This window comes from Daktulosphaira vitifoliae, unplaced genomic scaffold (genome assembly GCF_025091365.1).
Source record: "Daktulosphaira vitifoliae isolate Bord-2020 unplaced genomic scaffold, ASM2509136v1 Scaffold_1, whole genome shotgun sequence".
NCBI classification, from domain to species: domain Eukaryota; kingdom Metazoa; phylum Arthropoda; class Insecta; order Hemiptera; family Phylloxeridae; genus Daktulosphaira; species Daktulosphaira vitifoliae.
Genome location: NW_026099572.1, coordinates 11,828,122 through 11,854,034, shown reverse-complemented (window position 1 = coordinate 11,854,034; position 25,913 = coordinate 11,828,122). Strand labels below are relative to the sequence as shown.

The following is a 25,913-nucleotide window of genomic DNA, read 5'->3' as shown; positions in this document are numbered from 1 at the left end:
ATAAGTTATAGCATTATAAAGTTAAAAATGTAAAAAATAAATTTTTTATCGAGAATTTTCACACAAAAATAGCATTCGGTAGCCATTTTCACCACGAAGAAAGTCCAGAGGTCAAATTTTTTTTCTGCATAATAAAGTACATTACATTAGCTTTAATTTAAGATATATATAAAAGTGTCAGACTTTCCGGAACACTTTCAAAATTTAAGTTGAAAAATTAAATTTTTTGTGGAAAAGTTGTCATTTTGAATCCTCCCCTGTAGGCAGGTAAAGAGTCAGAATTATAAAAAAAATATATAAAATAATAGGTAAATATCTAAGGTATCTATATAAAAAAAAAAATTATATTGATTCAATCATTTTTAAAAAAGTTATGTCAATTTTAAGTAAAAAAAATTGGAAAAATTTCGAAATTTAGCGATTTTTAAATTAGTAATTTTTTTGGAGGTTTCCCCCATTTACGGAGAACAAGGGAAATTTTTTCAATTTTGGAGGGTAATGTCTTCGACTGGATACGATTTGTGATCTTTTGACGTATCATTAAAAGAAATCGGTTCTAGTATCTTCGGATTAGTATTATCATAATCATTTGTTATTATTTGTAAAATTGACAACCATTATCGAACGCATTATCGAAGCGGTAAATTTTTCCACATGCATTCTTCAAGCATACGGTTAAAACGCTCGATTACGCATGTCTTCACCGCCGAATATGTAGAAAGATTACTTCTCGGTTTAGAAAAGTTATCAGATCTTTGTTGAAAAATTCTGATCCCCTGTCTGTTGTTATGTACAATGGACATCTATTACAGTTGTTTATTATCGATCCAAAAGCTGATGTCACCACCTTACCGGTTTTATATTTTAAAGGCACATACCATGCGTATTTCACATATATACATTACTGTGATATCCACATATATGACAGTAAGAATAAAAGTAAAGTTTTGATTCTTGTTGTAATGCTTTTTCATATCGACGAGATCCGCTTGCCACGTGTTGTCTTTAACGTAATGCGTTACGTCTCGGAAATTTCTTTCTTGCGCTTGTGCATACAACTCCTCCGCTATTTGTTCTTTAACAGTTTTCATTTTATCACTCCGTTTTCTCTAAGTTCTTCTTCCAGGGATACTATTTCGTTATAACATTCCCGTATTACCTGCACGCTTAGACGCGTGCAAATTAGCCAGTCGCTGTACTAATTCGTTTATATCATCTCAATATATGTATTCTTTTCGTTTAATTGTAACGGATAAATACGGAAGTCCACCACCAAACTTTTCGTTTTCGCTTGGTTGCCGTTCGTTAAATAATTGTTTTATGATATTTTTATATTTATATCCTTGATTTGTTTTCAATTTTCCGTTAATATTTCTATGTACTCTAGTGTGTATGATACAGTTTTTATACGTTAACATGTCCTCAGAGATGATTAAATCGACGTTGGGTATCTTTTTAAATAACAATTTGTGTAATCCTTTCGTCAATGATACTTGTTTTAGACCTCCAACCTTAATATTATCCATGTGTTCATCAATAATTACCATTTCATCACCCATCTTAAAGTCTCCGTCGTCATTAACGGTACACCATACACCGCATCAAAGTTTGATTGTTGTTGATGTGGTTGAAACGGTTTACACAACACGACCGTTTAATTTTTATCAATGTCAGCATATTCCTCAACACCGTTTGATTTACGTTTTATAAATAAGTGTTTTGTTTGTCGTGTAATTTTTTCCAGAGGTTTAACAATAGGTATCGCATACTTGTGTACAAACTCTCTAGTTTCCACAAAACCACGTTTGAGTACTAGTAATTTTTTCCTAATACTTTTTTTAGCTTTTATAATAGTTTTTAGTTTTAGTTATTATTGAGGTGGACATAATGCCCATGCACTCAGACCTGTTGGTCCATTGTGTGCACCTCATACCGAATTGTCTTGATTCGGTTTACCCACCTAAGTGTTATCACCAAAGTGTTAATACATTACCAACCATAAAGTCACCTCTAGAGATGACCAAAGAGTCCTGTCTTTCTGGCGAAATTAAGTATCTCCCTGGGTTAGCTTTTATAATACTTGACGTTATATTCTCCTCCAACTCAATTTTGTATAATTAACTAAGTGTTTGAAAATCTGTTTTTTTTATATAAATGTCGAAGCCTTTGAGATACCTCCCCTCGTTTAAAGGAAAATCTTTCGTTATCAATAAAAATTCAAATCTCTCATAGTTCCAGCATTTACCACACATTACTTTAAATTCTATAAAACTCGCATCTGACGAACAATGATCGTCGTATATGTATTTTAAATTAGTTTCGTCTTGTTTGTACAAAATAACCATATTCGTGTTGTCTCTGACGAGTTGTTTTGGTATACGAGAATACGTCTGCGATAAGTAAAATGTATCGATGCCGTTGTGTCGACCTCTACAAAATAAATATAGTTTTAAAAAACTAAAAAAACACGTTTTTAAAGCACATCGAATTAAAAAGTTAAAAATCATTTTTAACTTTTTAGTTTCATGTTATGATAGTAGTTACTATCAATATCATGGTTGTAACGGGTAACGGGATTTAAGGGTTCGATTCCGTAGAGGGAGTCTGAGAATCGGCTACCACATTCAAAGAAAGCATCAGGCGCGCAAATTGCCCACTCCCTGAACCCCCGTAATCGGAATGATACACTTTATATCTCTTAGTGAGAATAAATCGTGTTAATATATAAATTTTAATAGTAATTAGAATATATAAATATAAATGTAAAGCGACTTAAGTACGTAAACGTATCATGCACTAGGTATAGCCATGATTTGTGGGCGGGCGTGGCGGGAGGAACTTTATACGTGAGGTATATACGGCGGCGGCGGCTGTAGGAATATATAAATGAATATAAATATTAATATAGATACATGTATATAGAAATAGTGGATAAATATATGTATATATATTTATATATATATAGTAAGGCGACTTAAGTGCGAAAATGTATCATACACGAGGTATAGCCGTATTTTGTTGGTGCGCGGTGGGAACGCTATACCTGTGGCATAAACGGCGGCAGCGGCGGTAGGAATGTATAAATATATATACGTGAAGCGTATGGCACGCGGGTGGTATTGGTCAATAAAAAAAAATACTCATAGTAGGGCGACGGCTGATAAAGGTGGTACGAGTGACGGGGCCGTGTCACAATAAAAATTTGTTTATATATATAATTGATGAGACGCACGCATGTGCGGGTACGAAAACCAAAAATTAAATTGTACAGGAAAATATTGTTGTCGGCGACTGATGAGCGGGGTGGGGTGAGACGACAGTCTAGTCTCAAGGCCATAGACGACGGGAAACGCGAGAATAATAACACGTGGCGCGTGGTGAGTTACAAACAACAAACAGCATACACGTGAAACTAATATAAGCGTGTTAAAAAATACGATGATATGTTGTTTTGTTTTTCACATACGACGTCGTCAAATATAAATATGGAGTTAGAAGTTGACTTCTCCGGTGATATTACTTGATCGTTATCGGTGTAAACGTACATGTTAACCCCTTTTACGTTATTCATAATATTCTCTAAAATTGTATTATACTTGCGTTAATCCGGAGTCTTTGTAAAGAGATATATGTTTTCGAATTTTAAACCGTTTTCTATCGTCAGTAAATTAAACATTAGGTTTGTTTTACCACAATTAGACGGTCCGTAAACTATATGACGTATAAAATCGGTATCAAGGGACCGTGTTTCATTCGTTTTGACTCAGATTTATCCAAGTAGACGTTAGAAACCGGTAACTTAGATGTTTGCGCTTCAAAAAACATCACGTATAAAAGATTGACGTAACAATTTCACCGTTTTAATTAAACGATGATTCAACGTCGACGATCAAACATTAATAAACGTGGTAACGGTTTAGTTAATTCTCTTAATCTCCCCGTCGAAATTCATTGTCCAACGTATTAATATCTAGAACTCGGCACGCGGTTGGAAATGCTAATGGCTCGTGATGATTCCGGTAAAAATCCGTTGGATGCATCAACTTAGGAACACGATATAGCATATATTAGCTGTTCCTCGGGTGTCGTCTGGGTGGACATGGTGAACATCTAATTGGGCCCTATACATTTATGTTGAGGTTACCCGTTGACGTTGGTGATATGTCCATTATACTCTGCCACATGCGTTGGCACATCTGTCATGCTCACGTTTTTCCTTTATTCTCAGAAATCCATTTTATATGGTTGATTAATTAAATCGACTCCTCAATATTATATTTATGAAAATTGATAGACTAGTTATCATAATAAAGTAAATTATTCTTTTGAGAGAATACCTAGGGCGTTGTATGCATGACTGTTTGTATACAGCTTGCTATACATGATTGTGGTAAATCACTTTTAATTGTCTTGCACTTTTGTGGACATAATGCTTAATAGAATTAAGAAGCATTTTATCGACTGGAGTAATATTAATTAAACAACTTTCAACTTATATATTTTTATGACTGATGGAGTTACCTTATATCTTTTATATCTTGTATATATATTTTCTTCTTGAATCTTTGGCCATAATTTCATCACTACTTTTATTTTTCGTTTCTCTTAACTTAAATATTTTATTGTAGTGTTTTTTATGATAATGATTTCTTATTATTATGCTTGAACCATATATTTAATGCATTTTAATATGTGATTTTATTTACCATTCTTTTTTATATATTTTTGTTATGCTAAGATAAAAATTGTTTGTAATATTAAATAATTGTATTAAAGTATCACTATTATCTATAACCTTTCCCCCTAGGATAAGGTTTAAACCTATGGTGCTCTGGCTTTGCCTCGTCCATGGTGGACTCTCCTCGGGGTTCTTGTAAAGTTAGGCTGTTAAGATGAGTTTAGCTTACAACTTTTCATGACACAGATATAATTTTTTTTAATTTATATTTAGTATTATGAAATTTACATTTATCATTTGGGTATATTGCGTATGTCTTCTTTTTTTTTAGGCAATTGCAAAAATAAACAAATGTTATGTTACTGGTGCAGCCAGGGTTTTAAGGATTGGGATGAAGATGATCAACCATAGACGGAACATGCACAGTGGTCACCAAGTTGAGGTCATGTTTTGCTAAGAAGAGGACAAGCATTTGTTAATGAGGAGCATGGAAAAATAAAATAAAATTATAGATTCCAGAAAATAAATTATTATGTTACTAGTATATAGTAAAATTAATATTATATTATTTACATGTTACTATTCTGGTACTAATAAGCTATACCTATGATGTACTATATAAACTATATATGTATAATGTACTATGTACTACTATATAAAGTATATTCTAATTCAGGGAACATAATGTAGAGGATATTATTTCAAACGTAGGATATTTAGGCCAAAAAAAATGTTTTAGGGGACTTTGAATTAAGAAAAACCGAGAAGTAGAAGAACTGTATAGAGAAGCAACATAATTGAAGTCCTTAAGAGTAGTAGAATGGAATGGGTTGGACATGTGTGGAGGTCCAAAGGCCCTATAGGATTGGCCATAAGTTGAAAACCGGACATAAGAAGGTCGAGAAGATGGCCGAAACAGCGGTAGAAATACAGGATTACAAAAGATGCATCAAGATTGGGAGTAAACGACGGAGAAGAACTAGCTCAATATAAAGATGAATGGAGGCAAGTGGTTGTTACGGCAATGGACCTAAATGGTCCGTAAAAGCCATAAAAAGAAAAAGAGACAGTTAATTGGATTTTTTGTTTGAGAATAAAAATCACAGTAAGTTATTATAATATCTTTTACTCTACAGTTCGATATGTACATATTTTTTTTATTAATTTTAGTTGTAAAACTTTTATATAATGTGTTACGTATTGATAAATATTATATAAATTAGTAGTGGGGATTGTCCACTACTCGCGAGTGCGATCAATGACACACAACCATTAACAATTATATTGTTTCTCAATAAAGACTTATTTTCTGTTTAACTATTTGATGTTGTCTTTCATATAAACAACACAACAAATTGGCGACGAGGAAAACGTTTCTTAGATCATACTATTTAAAGAAGTGATTTTATTAACTATTAAATATAAATCATAAATTTATATATATAAAAAAAAAAAGTGCAGTGAAAATTGTCATATTGAACAAAAATGAATGATACGAAACCAACAGTGAGTTTCAATGAAGTTATTGGTACTCCGGGTATATTTGAACAGGGAATGGATGTTACCATTTTCGAGTCAAAATTGACAAATTTCTTTTTGGCGATTGGAATCGAAAATGAAGTAAAAAAGAAAGCCATATTGCTATCGTCTGTCAGTGAAGAAATTCATAAAATTTTATATAGCTTATGTGTACCTAGCACACCAGACACTCAAACATACAGCACATTGTTAAAGCTCCTAAAACAATATTACAAGCCGGTTAAATCATACTTCGCAGCTAGACATACATTTTACCTGGCAAAACAACGTACTGATGAAACGGTGGCAGAATGGGGCGCTCGTGTCAAAAATCTTGGATCGAAGTGCAAATTCTCGTCAGAATTAACCACTGTTATACGAAATATATTCGTTGTAGGAATGAGTCCCGGAAAAATACAAGACCGACTAATAGAAGAAGACGCATCTGATCTAAAATCCACGTATGCGAATCTAATGGACATTGCGACTATTAAGGAAGCTACCATAAGGGAAAAAAATACTTGGAAACAAAATGAATCGGAACTTAACTATCAAAAGCAACTTCACCCAAATAAACAAGTCAATCGTCAACCATCGGATAAACTAAAGTGTGGAGTATGTGGCCGCTCAAACCATTTACAAAGAAACTGTCGATACAAGGATTACAGCTGCAAAATATGCAATTCAAAAGGTCATTTGGCCCCTATTTGCAAAAATGGTAAGAGTTTTAAGCAAAACTATGATAACCGTTCATACACTAAATTTTTAACTGAAAATTTTAATGAAACAGTAGACGATCAGGCAGTTGCATACAACTTGTCTGATACATTTTTTAATTTGATAGAAACTAATTCTCAAAATAGAATCAAACCATTTACAACTAATTTATTAATAGAGAATGTAGATGTTAAGTTTGAAATAGACACAGGATCTTTACATAGTGTAATTTCAAATAAAATGTATTCTGCTCTTTTCAGTAATATCACAATGTTAAACAATGACATTTCCCTCTCTGATTATGTTGGAAACAACATAAATCCAATAGGTAAAATAGAAGTAAATGCGAAATATAATAGAAAAAGAATTTAAAATGTGCATATACGTGATAGAAAAAGGTGGTATTATTCACCCATTTATAATAATGTGGAAATAGATAATAATCTGAATAATATATTAAACTCATACGAGGATTTATTTAAAGATGAAATAGGAACTTTTAACAAATATGAAATTTCACTCAATATAAAAAAGGATTCGTTTCCAAAATTTTTTAAGCCAAGATCAATTCCTCTAGCTCTTAAAAATAAAGTAGAAACGGAAATCGATCGTTTAGTTAAAAACAAAATACTTGTTCCGCTTAATTATAGTGAATGGGCCACACCAATAGTTCCAATACTAAAATTCGACGGTACAGTTAGAATCTGTGGTGATTTTAAAATTACGATCAATCCTGTGTTAAAAGGTACAGAATATCCCCTGCGCAAAATTGAACACTTATATGCAAATATAAGTGGCTCCAAATATTTTTCGAAAATAGATCTCAAAGACGGTTACCAACAAATGGTTATCAAAGAATCGGATCGCAAGTACATCACAATAAATACACACAAAGGTCTTTTCTGTTATACTAGAAGTCCGTTTGGAATAAAATCGTCATCGGGCGAATTCTAAAAAGCTACGGAAATTTCCACAGCAGGAATTAATGGTATTGGGGTATTCCAAGATGACATAATAATAGCGGGTAGTACAATTCAGGAACACAACATAAGATTAGGTAAATTATTGAATGTTTTGCATAATTGTGGTTTGAGGGTAAAGTTAAAGAAATGTAAGTTTTTCTAAAAATCAATTGAATATCTGGGTCATAGAATAGATGAAAAAGGTTTACACACTTTAACAAAACACATCGATGCAATCCGAAACGCGGCTGTTTCGGAAAACAAATCGACATTAAAATCGTTTTTAGGCTTAATTACGTATTACATGAAAATTATTCCAAACGCAGCTGAAATATTAAAACCGTTATACACCCTCCTACGAAATGACATAAAATGGCACTGGTCATCAAATTGTGACGATGCATATAAAATAATTAAACAAATCCTTATCTCAAGGCCCACATTAGCACATTTTGATCAAAAATTACCACTTAAACTAATAGTTGACTCTTCTTCGTATGCACTAGGTGCAGTTTTATCACATGTGTACCCTGATAATTCTGAAAAACCAGTAGCTTTTGCTTCACGAATACTATCTGATGCCGAGTGTAAGTTTCCACAAATAGAAAAAGAAGGACTAGCTATAATATTTGGTATTCAAAAATTCTATGATTTTCTCTATGCAAAAAAATTTACTTTAATTAGTGATCATAAATCATTGATACACATATTCGGAGATAAAAAGGGTATTCCAATTTACGCAGCAAATCGTTTACAACGATGGGCATATGTTTTATCATCGTTCGACTTTGACATTAAGTATATTAATTCGGAAAAAAATATAGCCGATTTTCTTTCGAGAATTAAAATCGACTATTCTAATAACAAAACGTGGACGATGAAGACAGCGTTCATTTAAATTTTATTCATGAAAATTCACCGTTCCCATTAGACTGGTCCAAAATTAAAATTGAAATAAATAGAGATCAAATTACGTCTAGAGTCCTACATGCGACAAAAACAGGTGAATGGAGTGACGATTTTACACTTAACAACGATTTAAAACCGTATGTCACACCCAAAAATGAAATAACTTTGGAACAAGGGTGTTTATTGTGGGGTTATCGTGTTATAATTCCGCAAAAATTTCATAAAAATATCCTAGCGGAATTACACTCGTGTCACATAGGTATGACCAGTATGAAAGGCTTAGCACGATCATATTTTTGGTGGCCAACAATTGACAAGGACATTGAAAATATGGTTCGTGATTGTTATGAATGTACAAACGTTAGGCCAAATCCACCGAAATCAACAATTACTCAGTGGAGATGGCCACAAAGGCCAAGGACTAGGGTGCATTGTGATTATTTAGGGCCGCACAGAAATAAATTTATTTTGATATTCGTAGACGCAACTTCAAAATGGTTAGAGGCATTTTCGGTTAACTCCATGACTGCGCAAACTGTTATTACGAAATTTTCAGAGCTGTTCGCTCGTTTTGGAATTCTGCGTACAATAACAACTGACGGTGCAAAATGTTTCAGTGGCATTGAATTCGAAAACTACTGTAAAAAATTAGGTATTAGACATTTAATGGGAGCACCATTTCATCCTGCGTCAAATGGTTGCGCTGAATCAGGTGTCAAAATCGTTAAACAATTCTTAAAAAAATGCTCGTTCTCTTTAAACCAGTTAAACAAATTTTTGCTGATGCATAGAAACACACCGCAAACAACAACACACGAGACGCCAGCTAAGTTAATGTTAGGGCATTCTACTAGAACAATATTTGATTTGCTAATACCCGGCACTAATGAAGTAGTAGTAGACAGTCAAATTTCTCAAATAAAATATGGGGAGAATAGAAACATAAACGTAAAAGAGGGTGATTGTGTACTAGTAAAAGATTATAGAAACACAGGAGAAAACTGGCAAAAAGCTACTGTCACTGAAAACATAAGTGACAAAACACACAAAGTTACATTAGATCAAGGTCCCACGTGGACAAGCCACGACGACCAAATTTGGCCATTAAACAAAACAAGCGGTTCGTTATCCTCCGTAGGTGAAAATACTGACATAGATAACAATGACCACACAGAATCAACCGTACCGCTCTGCAATAAATCTCCCCGACCTGTTAGAATTAAAAAACCTATTCAGCGTTTCTCTCCATCCGACTACAAATGACAACAAATAATTTTACATTATGTAAACATCTCTGTCTATATGAATGAATATCTATCTGGTTATAAACAGTAAACTAAAAACTAAATCTTACTCTCTCATCAAATTTCACCATTTATTTATATGTTAATAAATATTTAAAATATAAGTGTATTATAATTTTATAAGGAAAGAGGTGTTACGTATTGATAAATATTATATAAATTAGTAGTGGGGATTGTCCACTACTCGCGAGTGCGATCAATGACACACAACCATTAACAATTATATTGTTTCTCAATAAAGACTTATTTTCTGTTTAACTATTTGATGTTGTCTTTTATATAAACAACACAACATAATGCATCTTCCATTGAGCATCAATGACGTTGAAGACACCGTAAAATATTTGAAAACACAAAATGTTTCTCAATTTAATATATTGGCAGACATTTTGTACGAATCAAGAAATTTTATGGCGTCTGAACAAGGTATTAAATATGTAGATGCAATAAAAGAAGGCCTTGTAATGCTAGATATTATTAGAAACAATTACGAAATGTATATATCTAAAATACGATCAAGCACACATAATTTATTGTTTGGGCAAAAAAATTACTTAAAGTTCAATTTTTATTCTGTATTATCTCATAATGTAAATAATGATTTTATTTATTTTGTATGCACAACTGATGATGATATACATGATTTCGTATATGACGAAGATAGTTTTACAATCACAAATATGTCATAGATAAAATATCTATTAATCAAAATAGTATGTTTTATTTAATTTACCACCACAGATAAAATGTCATTATTGTGATGATCAATTATTTAAATGGATCTGTGCGCAAAATTGTGTTTGTAATAGAAAAAGTTTTACTTTTTATACATATATTTCAAGTTTTGAACCTTATCTGTACAAGGGGTAATGGTCTGATTAAAAAAAAAATCTAAATCTGATAAAAAGAATATGTATGAAGTACTTACAAAATAATTGTATTAATCCATACATTTTTTGAAAAGTTATAGGAATTTAAAATCGAAAATATAACATTATAAATTCATAACATTTAATCGCAAAAATAGCATGTTTTTTAACTTATCGTATGTAACGTAAGCTTTAATTTAACATATATTTAAAGTATGCAGTATTTCCGGAACATTTAAAAAAATTAAGTGAAAAATTTTAAATATTCATGTGAATTTGCTATTTTGAACCATCTAGTGGACAGATTTAAATTATTTCCCTTTACCCGCAGGACTCTTAGATTCTAACAAATATAGTTTTTTCAATACCACGCGTTTATCCAATTTATTAGTGGTTTCTAGCAATAAATGATACATTAGGTTTAACCAATAATTTGTAGTTACCAAACGCTTTTCATATGTTTTACTATCACAATATCGTAAATTAATGATTCTATGTATGTGACCGTATTCAGATATTATGATGTATAACATTTGATACAACGACCTCAGATATATTTCTGCATCAACTGAGGAGGCTTTAGCTATATCATCAATAAACCATACAAAAGGTTTATCGATGAAATAATTAAATACCTTCTCAGTCCAATAATCCAAATAGTGGCTAAGATGGTAACATGAACTAAATGATCACAAGTCCATTTATTTGCTTCTAGTGGTTTAGACACGTTTGTTTCTAGTTATACAAAAAATGTTGTTGGTAATTAATTATAAATAAAACTTATTATTCATTTTTCATTTACCTGATACATTAACGTATCTAATACATATTTGGTAAAACAACCGTCTCTCGATGACATCGATATCAGGACAGGCTGCTGACTTGGGTAGATGATACATTTATGCTCGACAGCAGTCATTTTTACGAACTGCTGGTGCTACAATAAAGACTCAGACAAATTTACACGATGAATAGGAAGATTCTTATGAACTAAAGCCATCAGAACTAGAGGGAACTGAAACCCCTACTCCTTATACCCAATGCTCTACGAGAAAGCGTAAACGTAGCGGCGTCGTTATTGGATTTTATAAATGCTCCTATACCTGCTCTTATACCAGCCGTTCAAGAAAATAATCCGAACAGGTCATTTTTTGAAAGTGTACTACAGTCTATCAGTAATTTTACAGAAGACTAAAAATTAGAGTTTCGTTGTGAAATTTTGAACATTATTAAAAGAATAAGAAAAGCATCATCATCTCCACAAAATTATCCCTTTTATCCTATATCTTAGAAATCCAGTTTTCCAAATCAATCTCCATATCACCAATCTGCCACATATTTCCTAATACGTCCATTATCTATTCTAATACCTCATCAACAAAACCCGAATATGAATTTTAGCCACATATCTACTCTATTTACTACAATACCTCAATCACTAAATCCAAATATTAATTTTAAGCTCACTTATTCAGCATCCACTCCAATAACTTCACAACAAATCTTGAATCCCATGTCTTCTACTCTATTAGCTCAGCAATAAATTCCGATGATGAATTTAAATCCAACATCATCATCATCGTCATCTTCCACGACTACAGATAATTCGTCGTATGCCGAAGAATATAGTATGGATGTTTTTAGTAATGGAATTTAAATTGTATTTAAATATAATTTTTTTATTTATATAGCATAATATACCTTACTTAAGTATAAAAAGTCGAAATAGAGTTTTATTAAAATTACTTACCTCAGAGTAACGCCAACATTTCCAGTGGGGTCAATCCATACTAAATCATCCAGAAGTGGTTGCACGACCACCTCATTTTTTCTTAAATTTTCTTAAATTTATTCTATAATTAGGTTAAAACAATTTTTTTTATGTCCTTCTACTTTTATGGCTATTTCAATGTAAAAAATGTTAAAAAGAGCCAGAATATTAAAAAACACACACATTATTCAATATTGAGTTAATTGAATTAACTGCACCCAAACTCTTACGATAGTGAGGAATAAAAAATAGATCAAATGATCTAGAGTTAAAAAAGGCAACCGTATTCCAATTAAAGCCAGAAGATGTGAATAATTAATATGACCATTAAGTAGATCATAAATAAATAGAACATCAAAGAGTTTTCTTCTTAGATCTAGTGAATCTAAATCAATAGAATCCTGAATAGTACTATATGAATCACTAGATATATTTGAATTTGATAAGTAAGCTATTCTTTTAAGAAATTTATATTGTACCCTACCAAGGTCTTTTGAATATGTAGAAAGATTTTGAGACCATATTATAGAGCCAAAATCCAGAGTTAGTTGAACTAGGGAACAGTAAAATGTTTTTAAACTGGATATTTTTTTAAAGTCTTGAGTATTTCTGTTAATAAAGCCTAACATTTTATAGCATTTATTTAATTGTGAGTAGTGATGAAATATGTAAGATAAATCCGATTCAAAATGTACACCTAAATCTTTATTAACAATTTCTCTACTTAACTCAATATTATTTAATTTGTAATTAAATAGTATTAGATTTTTTGTACGATTAAATGAAACTACTTTGCACTTATAAATGTTTAGAGGAAAGCAATTTTTAATACTCCACCAAAAAAATTTGTACAATTGTTTTTGTAATACTTCGACATCTGAAAAAGATTTTACTGAATAAAATAATTTAGCATCATCTGCAAAAAGTAATATATTAACATCGCTACCTATTAACTGCGAAAAATCATTAATAAAAACTAAGAAAAGTAGTGGTCCTAAATGCATTCCTTGTGAGACGCTTGATATACGTGAGAATCAGCAGAAATATGAAAAGATAGTTTTACTGCCTGAGAACGATTTGTTAAGTATGACGCAATCCACGAAAGAAATGTACCACAAGAGCTCTTAATATAACTAGCAAAATATCATGATTAACCTTGTCAAAAGCTTTTTGAAAATCCATATATATTGTGTCAACCTGATAATTTTTATCGTTTGAATTCAATAAATACGTTTGATAGGTAAATAGATTTGTTAAAACAGAATGCTTAGGCAAAAAACCATGCTGGTGTGGATTTATATGATTAATTAAAATGTTTGTCAACTTTTTAGTAATAATGGCATCAAATAATTTATGAATGAGTGATAATTTTGATATTGGGTGGTAGTTTTGAATATTACTTTTATCACCAGATTTATAAATTGGAGTAATATAAGATATTTTCCAAATATTTGGGAAAAATCTACTAGAAAGCGATAAATTAAATAAATAATGTAGTGGTTTGACTAAAACTGACTTACAAGCCTTTAAAAATGACAAAAGGCCAGTACCTGCATAAACACTTAATGAATCTAACATATCATAAATTTCATATTCTGAAATATGCAAAGAATTTAAATTGAAATTGCTCTCAATTAATGAACTATCATATAAATCAATTTTATTAGAAAAATCTGTATAAACAGAAAAGAAATATTTTGCAAATAATTCAGTTGTTTCATTGATATTTTTAGATACAACTGTATCAAGATAAAGTGTATTAGGTCTATTTGATATATTAGTTCTGAAGGACTGGACATAATGCCAAAATGATTTAGGATTTACATTTACACCATTTTCAATTTTTTTTATGTAATTTGCATGAACTTGACTATATAATGATTTGCATTTTTTCCGTAGTTCGGAAAAAGTTGAATAATCCTGTTGAGAATTTGTTATATTAAATTTTTTGTGAGCTTCTTTTTTTAATTTTCTGAGGGTTGGATTTGACCATGTGATGTTACAATTTATGTTAGGATTGAATTTAAATTTAGGGGCATAAATATCAAAAGTATACAAAATAATTTCATATAACTTATCGATTGACGAGTTTAAATTTAAGTTGTTGAAATTTTGTATAATATCTATTTTTGAGAGGTGTGCACCTATATCACTTAGTTTACATATGTTAAAATTGTAAAAAATAGGATTGATGCATCACTAGGAGTAATAAAAGATATATTCAGTGAGTTTATAAACTCTAAAGGGTGGTGATAGACATCATACATCGGTGTTAAAGATAGACCTTTAAATGAGTTCAATATATTAAAATCAGTAAAATTCAGATCTAATAAATTGTTATGAGAATTTGTAATATTATTACGCTGTTTTAAATTAAGATAATTATAAGGCTATTAAAAATAATATTAGCAAAAGTATTTAGCATAGGGTTATTTATTGATCACACACAACCAGGTAAATTAAAATTACCTAAGATTATTATTTCTGAGATGAAATAAGAAGATATAGTATCTTCAACTATGTCACAAAATGAAATGTAACTTTCATTACTAGTATTAGGTGGAAAATATACACAACTTAATAAAACTTTATTATTATTATAATTTAGTAATACAAATATATAATTTATATTATTAATATTTTCTGAATGTAAATGAACACAATTAAATTTATTACTTATAGCTATTAAAACTCTTGTTTCATGACTTATACCACGATCAGATCTAAAAATGTTATAATTAACTAGTCCTAGTCCAGCATCACTAATATTATTATTAAGCCACGTTTCAGATAAAAACAACAAATCACACTCAAGGTTATTTACAGAATCACGAAAATACAATAGTTTTGTCCGAAGATTTCATACATTTTGATCGAAAGCTTGTAAGTTTAAAAGATTTTTGTGAATTATAGTCATTTTTTTCGGATGATTGTACAATTTTTGGTACTCCTTTAACAAATTTTATAGTCAATCCAATTTCACCATTTGAAATACGCGTCGATAATTCTCCCCGAAGTTTTATTAAATTTTCTCTTTGATATTGAGTACGATCTGAGCTTAAAGAAATGGACGGAAAACAAAATAAAAACTTTTTTTTATTTTTAATGATATCAAATGTTCAGATGCAGAATTGACTGTAATCAATAAAGGTTTAGGTTTATTAGATTGATAACGGGCCAAGACGAAAATTTTTTATCGGTATCGGCACTGTAACATTAGGTTCGTTGATTATAGTGTGTAGAATGACATTTACCTGATCGCGATCATATGCAATGCGTGCTTCAGACATTATAACAGATAAGATTTGCTGCACGCCTGTTGCGCTCATTAATTTCACAATACAATATAACAAATTCATAGTCAGATTCTTTTTTTAAATTTTGTGACGTTGAGTTTTTAAGTGCATCAACTTCCGTTTGTAATTTTTTTATAAGAATTTTTAATTCAGGTAGTTCCTTAAGTCCTTGATCGCAAGCCATACAGAAATATTTTAAAGATTTATTTTTCATCGTTACACATTTTAACTCAGCAGCTGAAAGTCCCGAACATTTACTATGAACAGCTTCAGAGCAACTATTTTACAGGCACATCTAATTCCGCAAGCGGGTCAAACATGCCGCACAATTTAAAGGTTGAGACATTTTATTAAGTATAAAACTTTAAATAGGAGGTTAGTTAAACAAATTATAATATTTAGTGTAAGATAAGAAGAGAAGTAAAAAATACGTCCACACTGTATAATCGCCAATTGATAAATAATCTATTTCAACTAAATTTCAAATATTTAAAACCATTTTCTTGGGATTTAGAAGTCTACAAAGTTAGAAATTGTATAAAAATACACGTATTCTAGGTTTATTATTTGTGTTAGGGAACCTAATTTTAAAAAATGTTTGTATGTACTAAATATATCATAAAAATTTGAAGTTTGAGAAAAAAGTGTGTACTAATGTGCTTTAAGTGCGTAGAAAGTACAACGTTTTCACAAAACCCAAGTAATAAACGATTACTGTTTTTCATTTCCAGTTCATTTTCACAAAGTCATTGAGTTTCTGACCTTACTGACTTTCGTAAAAGTAATACACATAACGTATAAAATTTTCGCTGCTCTGCTTGTGTATCTAATTACAAGTGCGTTTGGTGGAAACTTTCTGTGAAAATTCGCTACTTCATATAAATATGGAAATAAATTGTTGTTTTTAAGAGTGTAGTTCTACTTTGTTTTCCGTGTTTTGATAAATACAATTTTTGCAATACGGAAATAAAATGGACATGACTCGAAATTATTGTTTAAAATTAAATTGATGTGGTTGTTTAAACGAACGCTTAAACTCGGATATAAATTACATAGGAAGTTATTCTCATTCTTATACCTAAGCGGGAGGAAGAGTATGAGCGGGAAATCACTAGTGATAAAAATAGCAACACCCGCTCCCCACCTCCAGTCATAATCTTAAATTGTTTACAACTTCTAAAATACTGATTGACAGGTTGTTTACGACTAATCATTTCCTTAATTAGATTATTTTCAATTTTATAAGCTAGTTAAGTATGTATGTTATCATTAAAAAACATAAAGTTTACGCCCGTTTAAGTTATAAGGCATGATTTTTAAAAGTCATTATTAGCTGATAAATCAAGAAATATATGTTACCAAAGGAAATTAAAATTTTTTTTCCAATACATTATTTATCTTGCGAATAATCGAATGGCTTATGATAAACCAATCATACTGTTTACACATAATAATAATAACTTTGAGTTTCAAATATGGACAATAATTTTTAATTCACAAATCTATCCAATCAATTGCATTCTTTTTATGATAAGTAAAACAAATTAAATATTAAAAAATTATTAATAAAGTATGTACTTTATAAAGTAAATACATAGATAGCCTTCAGCTGCCACGGAGTTCACATGTCTCGTGTTTCACTCCCGCTACTTTTCTACTATAACTTTGCGTTAACTCTATCGTTTTTTCTCAATTTAGTTTTGTTTAAAATATTTAAATCTACGAATTCAAGATTTAAAAAAAAAAATTCAACATTCTAACGATCCTTCGGGATCTAGGTAAGAAATTAATATTTTACTAATCGTCTCAAAATGAATAATAGTAATCGCACTCCGCCAACAACGCCGTCATCTAGAACTATTAACGCTCCGATAACTCCGATAACAATTGTAAATCGTTCTCAAATACTCAGCAATACAAAAGAAAAACAAAAAACCACTACTTCCGAGTCAGACGACGACTGGATAACCGTTTTATCATCTAATAAAAGACCGCACACACATACACCCGGTTCCTCTCCTATAGCAAAACACAGCGGTACTTCCACTAATAATATCAAAGTATTAAACCGGTTCACTCCTCTTCAAACAACTTCTGATAACATGGAAATAGAACCAGCAAACCAATCCACCCCGCCCAAACCGCCGCCAATATTTATCAAATCTGATTTAAACTACGTAAACTTTTGCGAGGCGATTAAAAAAATTATTAATATCGATGAATTTACTTGTAAAAGTAACACATCTGGTTTAAAACTTCAAATAAAAACTCCAGACTCATATCGAAAAATTGTACGAGTCCTATTACAAAAAAATGTTGATTTTCACACTTACCAAGTCAAACAAGATAAACCATTTCGCGTTGTACTAAAAAACTTACACTATTCTACAGACCCCAAAATTATTCAAGATGAATTAACTGAACTCGGTTTTAAAGTTAAACAAGTCGTTAATGCCCTGCAAAGATACACCAAAAAACCACTTTCTATGTTTTTTGTTGATCTTGAACCCGATACAAATAATAATGAAATTTTCAAAGTCGACACTATTTATCACTCAAAAATCAAATTTGAAGAACTTATACTTAATAATAATCCAATACAATGCCTTCGTTGCCAAAATTTTGGCCATACTAAAAAATATTGTAATCATGAACCTCGCTGTGTTAAATGTGACGGATCACATTTGACAAATGTTTGTCAAAAAACTAAAGACCAACCACCCAAATGTGTACTATGCGGAGGAGCTCATCCCGCGAACTATAGAGGTTGCCCCGTGTATAAAAATGAACAACAACGGAAAACACCCAGTTCAAAACTTCAAAAAAGCAATCAACCTTTTAATCATAAATATTTATATAATGTACAGGTCCCCAATGGTAACACCCAATTAGATAACATTAACGAATACGAACCAAACACATGCAATTCTTACGCAAAAGTAACTCAACAACACAATTCAAACAAACCACAATATATAGAAACAACCAATACTAACAACAACGAACTCACCAAACAACTTTCCTCTTTCCTAACTGATTTAAAATCCTTAATAAACCCTCTAATATCCTTATTAACCACTGTAATTAATAAAATAATTTTAAAAAATGTCTAATATGTCTACATCAAAAAATTCTAACATCAAAATACTCCTCTGGAATGCTAATGGTCTTTATCAGCATAAAAATGAATTCCAAACTGTACTTAACCATAACAAAATTGACATAGCACTGATAAGTGAAACTCATTTTACTGACAACAATTACTTTAACATTTATAACTACTCACTATACAAAACTAATCACCCTGATGGCACTGCTCATGCTGGTTCTGCCATTTACATTTCAAAAAACATACAACACGAAGAAATAAGTCCATACCAAGAATTATCTATACAAGCTTCAAGTGTGTCTATAAAAATCAATAGTATACCAATCACCATATCCGCGGTATATTGCCCTCCAAATTACAATAGTTTACGTCAAGATGACTTCCACCAATTTTTCAATTCTTTAGGTCATTCATTTATAGCGGGAGGGGACTTTAATTCCAAACATCCAAGGTTGGGTTGTTTTGGTAATAATCAAAGAGGAAAACATTTGCTTACAGTAATCAATAATAAACACTATTCAGTTATTTCACCAACAGGACCAACTTATTGGCCTACCCACGCAAACCGAAACCCTGATATACTCGAATTCTTTGTAACAAATTTTCCAAGCCAGCTAAGTTCAAGCATAGAAAATATTTGTGACATTACCAGTGACCATTCACCCGTTATACTAACTATTGGTGGAGATGTCTCCTATAATACAAGACCATCCCTTACTAAAGGACCTATCAACTGGGATAAATTCAAAATCAATTTGGACAAAAATATTAACTTGAAAATTCCACTTAAAACCCACGAAGACATTGAAAATGCGGCTCGCGACTTTGTCTCACTAATTAAGATCTCAGCAAACAGTTCATCCTCGTTAAGTAAGAGTAATAGTAGAAATGAAGTAGAACTTCCAACTCATATAAAAGCTCTTATCACTGAGAAAAGAAGAATAAGATCCATTTGGCAAAATACTCGTTACCCCTCGTTCAAACAACTTTATAACAAACTAGCTAATAATCTAAAAAACCAACTTCAAAAATTCAAATCAGCCCAATATCAAAATTACATTCAATCACTCAATGTCGGGGATAAATCACTATGGAAAGCTACAAAACGACTGACTCAAACTAAAGAAACTATTCCTCCAATTCAAAAAGAAAACGGTGCTCTTGCTATCTCAGACGAAGAAAAAGCTATAACTTTTGCCGAACATCTATTTAATACATTTAAACCACATGAGGACATTGTACCCGATTCAAATCATATTAATACTGTTAATGACTTTCTTGATTGCCCTTTACCTATGTCTCTTCCTCTTAAGCCAGTTAGTCCTGGAGAAATTGAAGCAACTATTAAAAAACTACCAAAAGGAAAAGCTCCTGGGCATGATCTCATCACAAATAAAGTGTTGACGAACTTACCAAGAAAAGGTTTAATGCTACTTACATACATATATAATAGTATGATGCGACTCTCTTATTTTCCATCAATTTGGAAAATAGCAGTAATAATTCTGATTCCAAAACCAGGGAAACCAAAAAACTTGACTACGTCATACAGACCAATCAGTCTATTACCAACACTAAGCAAACTTTTTGAAAAACTGCTGCTAAAAAGGATCAGACCAATATTACACGAGCACCACATTCTTCCAAACACTCAATTTGGATTTCGTGAAAGACACTCTACGATTCATCAAGTTCATAGGTTGACTGACACAATAGCCTCAGCATTAGAAAAGCGTGAATATTGCACCGGACTATTCCTTGATGTAGCTCAAGCCTTCGACAGAGTGTGGCATGAAGGATTACTTTTCAAACTAAAACATATATTTCCAGCGTCTTTATATTTGTTAATCAAGTCTTACCTCGAAGATAGAAAGTTCACAGTGAGACAAAATTGTGCAAGTTCTCCTAACTATAAAATCCATGCAGGCGTACCCCAAGGAAGCGACCTGTCTCCTGATCTCTATAATATATTTACTGCGGACATACCCCAGACTGATAACACTATTCTTGCTACATTTGCTGATGACACAGCCATACTCTCCACGCATAGTAATATTTATCAAGCAGCTCAACACCTACAAGCGCATGTAAATATTATTGAAACATGGTTTAAAAATTGGAGAATTAAAATTAATGCCACCAAATCAAGCCACGTAACATTCGCCCTTCGTTGCGAAAAATGTCCACCTATAAAAATTAACAATACAGTAATTAACACTAAAAACGAAACTAAGTACCTTGGCATAATATTGGATAAAAGACTGACTTGGGGTCCTCATTTAAAAGACAAAAGAAAAAAAGCCAACACCAGACTTCATCTATTTCGCCCACTGCTTAAATCCAAATTACCCCTCAGAATAAAAATACTTATCTATAAGACAATAATCAGACCAGTATGGTCTTATGGAATCCAAATATGGGGACCAGCAAAGCCATCTAACATAAGACCTTTACAAGCCTTTCAAAATATTACATTACGACTAATTACCGGAGCACCCTGGTATGTGACAAACAACAACTTACACAAGGACCTTAACATTCAAACAGTCAACGAACTTGCTACTTTACACTACAACAGATTTTACACCAAACTAAACACAAACTCAAACCCTTTAATAAAAAGAATGCACACTTTAACATTACCGGATAACCCAACACGTCGACTAAAACGAAACTGGAACCGTGACTTACTAANTTTTTTAAAAAAAAAAAAAAAAAAAAAAAAAAAAAAAAAAAAAAAGTAAATACATTGGTGTTAATATATTGTAAATAAGTGAACGTGATTGTGAACAATGAATAACGATTCTAAATTAACATACATTAAATTATTAATGAATAATATGAGCGATTCATTGTGTTAAATAAAAAATAGTCATACTTTAATGTTCACTGCGCTATTAAAAAATCAAAATTTTTTATTTCTACTGATCATCCTCTGATAGCGGTTTTGATTTACTTTTTAATATAAGAACATATTTTTATTTCAACATAAGGGAGTGTAATATAGTCTATTGTTTTTAAAGCGGGAATTAAAATATTTTATTTAACATTGTAATGTTTGCTATAACTATAATATGATTATAATATCTTGATCTATTCGTTTATAGACCAGGAAGTAATTATATTTGAGATTTTTGTACTATTAACTTTGCATTAATTGTTTTAAAAAGGAAACAAATATGTTTTAGTGTATGAATGGATTGCATTGTTGGGGAGAGTACCCCAAGAGCACCATCGGTAATCTCATTTTTGGGTTGTACATTTTTGACAATAAGTCTTTACTGCCATGTATTACTTATTGTTCTCTGAGTGTGTTATATACATTTTATCTTGTTTTAATTATGTAATATTATTATAATGTTTAGACTATTTTTAATTCCTGTAATTCTAAGTAATGGCATAAGAAATTTATCATTAAAAAACGGCGGATCTCTATACGACACGTAGAACATAATTATAACAAATAGTTTCTTAATAAATTATGATTAAAAAAAAGTATAAAAATTTTTTATTTTTAATTGTTAAAGTAAAATATCAGGTGAGAACATAGGTTTAATAGTGTTATTAATTAACTACATTTATTTGTAGTTGAGGCTAAACGCTTAATACTATACATGTATAAATATGTGTAAATTGCACTTTATATTATTTGAGCGCACAACATATTTCAAGGGGTTGGATCGGTAAACATAGCGATGATGACTGAATTTTTTTCTAATACATTCTCTCAATTAGCCCCTGGATAAGTAATATTATAAAATATTAATACTAATACTAAGTAGTATTGTCGAATGTTAATACATATATATATATATATATGTATATTTAAGTACCAATAATATATAAATAAGTTTTACATTTCATAAATAGTTTTTAAAAATAATTCTAAAATAAGATGAGTTTGCATAAAATTATATTGATAGTATAATTGAACACTAATGAACAATATAAATCTTATTTTATAAATCATATTTTTAAGAAGTTTTTTAATTTCAAATATCTATAATTTCACTTGAAACATCAAATTTCCATATTAAACCATTGTCTTATAGGTAATAATATCATTTTTATTTTTAATATAGTAACCCAAAATTATAAAAATTCAGTAGAGATCTAAATTTTCTTTCACATATTGCTTGATAGAATCTCCTTAATAATAGGTGTTTCTAACAACAATATTCTTTTTGTCTAAATATAATGTTACAATATTACGTCAATAACTTAAGAAAAATATATTGATTCTTCATTTAAACACTAACTTAAGAAAATCAATAAATTGTGCACGAATATAATAATTAAATTGTGTTTTCCTTTCTATAAATTTTATTTGTACATATCTAAAAACTTGGTAAACGTACGCAAATACAGGTATTCAAAAGCAATTGAAAGAAACGATTGTTTTTGACACAAATAATTATATAAATTTAAACAAATAGTCACAACTACTTTAAAAACATATTTTGTACATAAATTAAACAATATATTATTCTTTTCTATAAAATAACGATCTTTAACAATCCAACGTAATACCAAGAAAAAGAAGTATTAAATAAAGAACGTTTCAAAATAGTTATGAAAATTTATGTATATTTATGAAAATTAACTGTATTATTAATAAATTATATTAACCAAATGTATTCATTTTACATCCAACAAATTTTTGCTTTTGTAAGTATAACGACTATTTTTTTTTATTTAAATTTATACAATCTAAACGATAGTAAGTAAAGTAATGAGATCAAACCGATTCTCAATTATTAAAAGATTAGATTACTTGTTATTATCAATAATTACATAGAATGTATTCAACCAATCTCTTGCTACTGATATTTAATTATTGCCTGTGAATAGATCTTGAACTTCTATAGAAAAATAACATAAAACAATATTGATTTTCCTTATTATTTTTATTATTAAAAGCAGCAAGTTTTTACAATACTACATGATTTTCTGCCATCAGTAATTGAAACATAATGTTGATATTAGAGGATTATAGTTTTTCGAAATATTTTACTTATCTTGGAAAAATTCCCAAAAAATGTAACCATTATTAGTTTTGATGCGAAGCTGAGAAGGTATTGGTTTTACTATGATGTGTGTTTTTTTTTTTGTATCTGTTACCGCTTTTTCTCAGCTCTCATCGAACTGATTTCTTTCAACGATACGTCAAATTATCACAAATAGTATCTAATTGAAGTCATTATCCTCAAAAATTGAAAAAAAATCCATCGATCTCCGTATATGGGGGAAATCTCCAAAAAAATTATAAATTTAAAAATCCCTTATTTTCGAAATTTTTTCAATTTTTTTTACTTAATTAATTTTTACTAATGCATCGAAGCGTTTCTTATGATAGTGATTTTAATCACTGTCAGATAAAGTCTATACTGGACCCAACTATGCAACGTCTCCACTATGCCGCGACCCCACTGTGCTGGGTTTTATTATACCAAATCTAATAATAATAATAATAATAATTATAATAATAATAATAAAAATGCAAATCTGTAGATAGTATTTAATTTCAAAAAGTAGCACACACAAATATAATTAAAAAATTAATAAATGACAAAGTAAAATTATTTACTTTTGTAGTTGAATACTTTTATCATATCAAATCTAATTCGACAATAAATACTTTAAAAATATTAGAAATTAATGATTTTAATTGTTTGTATGGAAAAATCTGGTTAAGCTACTTTTTATTTGAATAAGGAATATTTTTTCGATTTTTAAGAGTAATAACTTAATCTAAATACGAAATGTAATCATTTGTCGTATAGTTGAAAGAAGTAGGTCTAGTGAGGGTTGGCAAAATAAATCGTAGCCACAAAAAAAACTACATAGTAAAATAATATAACATGAATATAAATTTTTTCTCACGAGGGGAAACTATAGTGATAGGATCCTTTATATTTATTGAAGATATTGAATCTAAATGAGATAAATATCAAATAATTTGAAAATTTTATTCTAACTCAAAAAAAATGCAAAATGTTAATAGCCACAGACTGATTTGAACCTCGGACCCTATGCTTGAAGGACACAAGTGTTACCGATTCGGCAACTGTTCGTCACTTTCTTTGCATGATATAATTAGCTATTTAAATTAACTCAAATTTACAAGTTACTTTTCGACTTTAAAAAAGCAAAAAAAATTAAAATAAGTTTAATTTCTTATGTCTTATGAACTTTATTCTATGTCAATTAAATTATATAATATTCATGAAAGTCAGTGAATTCCCCTAATAAGATATTTTAAAATAAAATAAAATACAAACCCAGAATTTTAATACGAAAATAGCATATTTTTGAATACGGTAGCCATTTGCGAATAGGAGATAGGTCGTCGAGACAAATTTTTTTTTTAATTTTATAGTACATGACATAAGCTTTAATTTGACATATGTTTAAAGGACGCAGTATTTTCGGAACATTTTCAAAAGTTAAGTTGAAAAAGTTAATTTTTTGTGAAAAAGTTGTCATTTTAAATCCCCCCTGTGGGCAGAAAAAAGGTCAAATTTACAAAAAAAAATATACCAAGTGATAGGTAAAGACATCAAGCATCTATAAAAAAAAAATATATATTGATATGTTCATTGTTGAAAAAGTTACGGCAGTTTTTAGTAAAAAATTTCGAAAATTAACGATTTTTAAATTTGTAATTTTTTTGGAGGTTTCCCCCATTTACGGGGAACGAGGGAAATTTTTTCAATTTTGAAGGGTAATGTCTTCGACTAGATACGATTTGTGAACAGACACAAAATCGTTGAAAGAAAT

The 25,913-nt window shown here is 30.3% G+C and overlaps 2 protein-coding genes and 1 pseudogene across 2 annotated transcripts in view; all 3 read left to right on the top strand.

The window, feature by feature from the left end:
- Positions 1-6,163: 6,163 nt before the first annotated feature.
- LOC126899076 (uncharacterized) lies at positions 6,164-10,047 on the top strand. The gene is made up of 4 exons (XM_050673651.1): positions 6,164-7,252; positions 7,472-7,782; positions 8,311-8,507; positions 8,807-10,047. Exons 1-4 carry the CDS (start codon positions 6,164-6,166, stop codon positions 10,045-10,047), a joined length of 2,838 nt encoding a protein of 945 aa, XP_050529608.1.
- A 1,762-nt stretch (positions 10,048-11,809) lies between these two features.
- Positions 11,810-12,614, top strand: LOC126899013 (uncharacterized; annotated as a pseudogene).
- An 11,023-nt stretch (positions 12,615-23,637) lies between these two features.
- LOC126893577 (uncharacterized) overlaps positions 23,638-25,913 on the top strand; it is a 14,837-nt gene continuing 12,561 nt past the window's right edge. The window contains exon 1 of the mRNA XM_050663916.1: positions 23,638-23,801. Within this exon, the coding sequence (XP_050519873.1) occupies positions 23,766-23,801 (36 nt within the window). The 5' untranslated portion in view covers positions 23,638-23,765. The remainder of the gene's footprint in view (positions 23,802-25,913) is intronic.

What these genes read in the sequence shown, in the direction of transcription:
- LOC126899076 (XM_050673651.1), top strand. Translation starts at nt 6,164, where the DNA reads ATGAATGATACGAAACCAACAGTGAGTTTCAATGAAGTTATTGGTACT. An exon ending in ATCCAATAGGTAAAATAGAA is followed by an intron (nt 7,253 to 7,471) that starts GTAAATGCGAAA and finishes AAATTTTTTAAG; the next exon opens with CCAAGATCAATTCCTCTAGC. An exon ending in ATCAAAGAATCGGATCGCAA is followed by an intron (nt 7,783 to 8,310) that starts GTACATCACAAT and finishes CCTTATCTCAAG; the next exon opens with GCCCACATTAGCACATTTTG.